Source organism: Echinops telfairi, unplaced genomic scaffold, assembly GCF_000313985.2.
Source record: "Echinops telfairi isolate 266 unplaced genomic scaffold, ASM31398v2 ScPeMD7_655;HRSCAF=1070, whole genome shotgun sequence".
Classification (NCBI taxonomy): domain Eukaryota; kingdom Metazoa; phylum Chordata; class Mammalia; order Afrosoricida; family Tenrecidae; genus Echinops; species Echinops telfairi.
In genome coordinates, this window is record NW_022104553.1 from 20,007,677 (window position 1) to 20,009,520 (window position 1,844).

General features: G+C 58.8%; 1 protein-coding gene across 1 annotated transcript in view; it reads left to right on the forward strand.

The window, feature by feature from the left end:
* The window catches only part of NKG7 (natural killer cell granule protein 7), a 3,021-nt gene extending 1,887 nt beyond the window's left edge, over positions 1–1,134 (forward strand). Inside the window, exons 2-4 of the mRNA XM_004710709.2 lie at positions 442–591; positions 681–815; positions 904–1,134. Of these exons, the coding sequence (XP_004710766.1) occupies positions 442–591; positions 681–815; positions 904–956 (338 nt within the window). The 3' untranslated portion in view covers positions 957–1,134. The remainder of the gene's footprint in view (positions 1–441; positions 592–680; positions 816–903) is intronic.
* The last annotated feature ends 710 nt before the right edge of the window (positions 1,135–1,844 follow it).

The window sequence follows — 1,844 nt, forward strand, 5'->3', positions numbered from 1 at the left end:
TTCGGTTGTCTGTCCCCCAGGGAGGAGGTCACATATAGTTCCTTGTAATCGGTTCCCTCTTTCCTACCCATTCTCCCTTTACCCTCCCTGTTTCGCCATTCACACCACTGGTCCTGCAGGGCTCATCCGCCTTGGATTCCCTGTACAGAGCTCCTGTTGTTAAGAGGGTCCCCTCGGGGCAGGAGGGAGGTCTGGTGTTGGTCCTGCAGCAGGTGGGGAAATAGGAGAGATGACAGACGGCTTTGACCTTTCAGCAGTCCCTGGTACTTTCCGTCGCCTTCTCCTTGACTTAGCCAGTGACCTCTTCAAAGCAAGGCCTTCTTTCCAAACAAAGGTCTACAGGTGGGGGGGTGGAACACACATCGACTCATGGCCTTGGGGTGTGGTGACCCACAGGGACAGGCACTCAGGTCCCCCCCCCACCTCCTACTCTCCAAACAGCCTTCATGATCGCGACGGAGTGCTTCATCGTCCTGGCAGCCGTGTTCGGTCTGATTGCCTTGCTGGCTCTGGCCTGGTACTTCATCCCCTGGCTGTCCTCCCCCACCAGACTCATATTCACCACCACCACCGGGACAGCCTTTCCTGCAGGTGAGGCAGGACTGGGGGCCGGGCCGGGTCGGGTGGCTGGTGGGACCAGTGAATCCCTGCTGAGGGGTCTCTCTCACCCTCCTCCCCAGCCATCTTCATGATAGTGGCAATGGCCGTGTACACCAACCACATCTTGCACGTTGGCCTGGCACCCCACTGGCAAGTCTCCTTTGGCTGGTCCTTCTACTTGGGCTGGATCTCAGCTGTCCTCTTCCTCAGTACAGGTAACTGGGGCCCTCCACTCTGGGGAGTTTGGGAGGGACGCTGGGGCAGCTGCTAACCTACCTCTCTGTCTCTTTCTGACCACCCCAGGTTTCCTGAATGGGGCGGCCCTGTGCCGCAGGGCTGGCTACGAGAGCATGTGACCAGGAAGGCGAGGCTAGCGGGCTGCCCTCTGTTGGAGGGCCGTTTTTCTTCTGGGAGACCCCTGGGGGGTGGGGGGAGGGGACATGGGCCCACCTGACCCTGTCTCCCCTACGTCCTTCCCTCCCCCTTTCTTCTGTTCCTCCATCATGCCCCAGAAAGATTGCCGGGATACGTTCCTTCCTGCCTTCCACCCAAACGGGTCAAGGTCTGGTTCTTCTAGCATTCGCTCGCCCAGCCTCCAAGCCAATGGGGGATCTGCGTCATGGTGGGTGACCCTGGGTGACCCAGTGCCTACCCGCCCCACCCCAGGGGGGACATTGTGGACACCCAACCAGAAACACAAGACAAAGCTCAACTCCACTCACCGCCGTTGAGTGCGCACTGACTCCCCGAGACCCAGCAAGACCGAGCAGAACGCCAGCCCTGGCTCTCTGAGACCGCAAACCCTTGTGGGAATCGAGTCTCATTTTTCTCCCAAGGAGCAGCTGGTGGGTTCCAAGTGCTCACCTTGCAGTTAGTGTAGAACGCACTGCGACACTAGGGCGCCCATCTGCCACCTTTTATTTTTTCTTCTCCCACGGCCACTAGTTGTCTCCGCTGCTGTCTGCTTTTGCACATGTTCAATCCCTGTGTGCTTCATCCATCCATCCATTCATTCACTCATTCATTCACTCCTCAGCCTGCACATCTCAAGCATGTCGGCAACCTCCACTCCCCTCCCCGCTGGGCCACCGGGTTGGGGGTGCTGGCAGTCCAGTCGGGGAGGCAGGCAGAAAAGCAACCAACACAGGCCAGGCAGACAATAGTCAGAGCCCCAAGGGTTGAAGTAGGGCATCTCCGAGTCGAGAGGGATCATGGAGGTCTTCCTCAGTAAGGCTCTCTGGGGA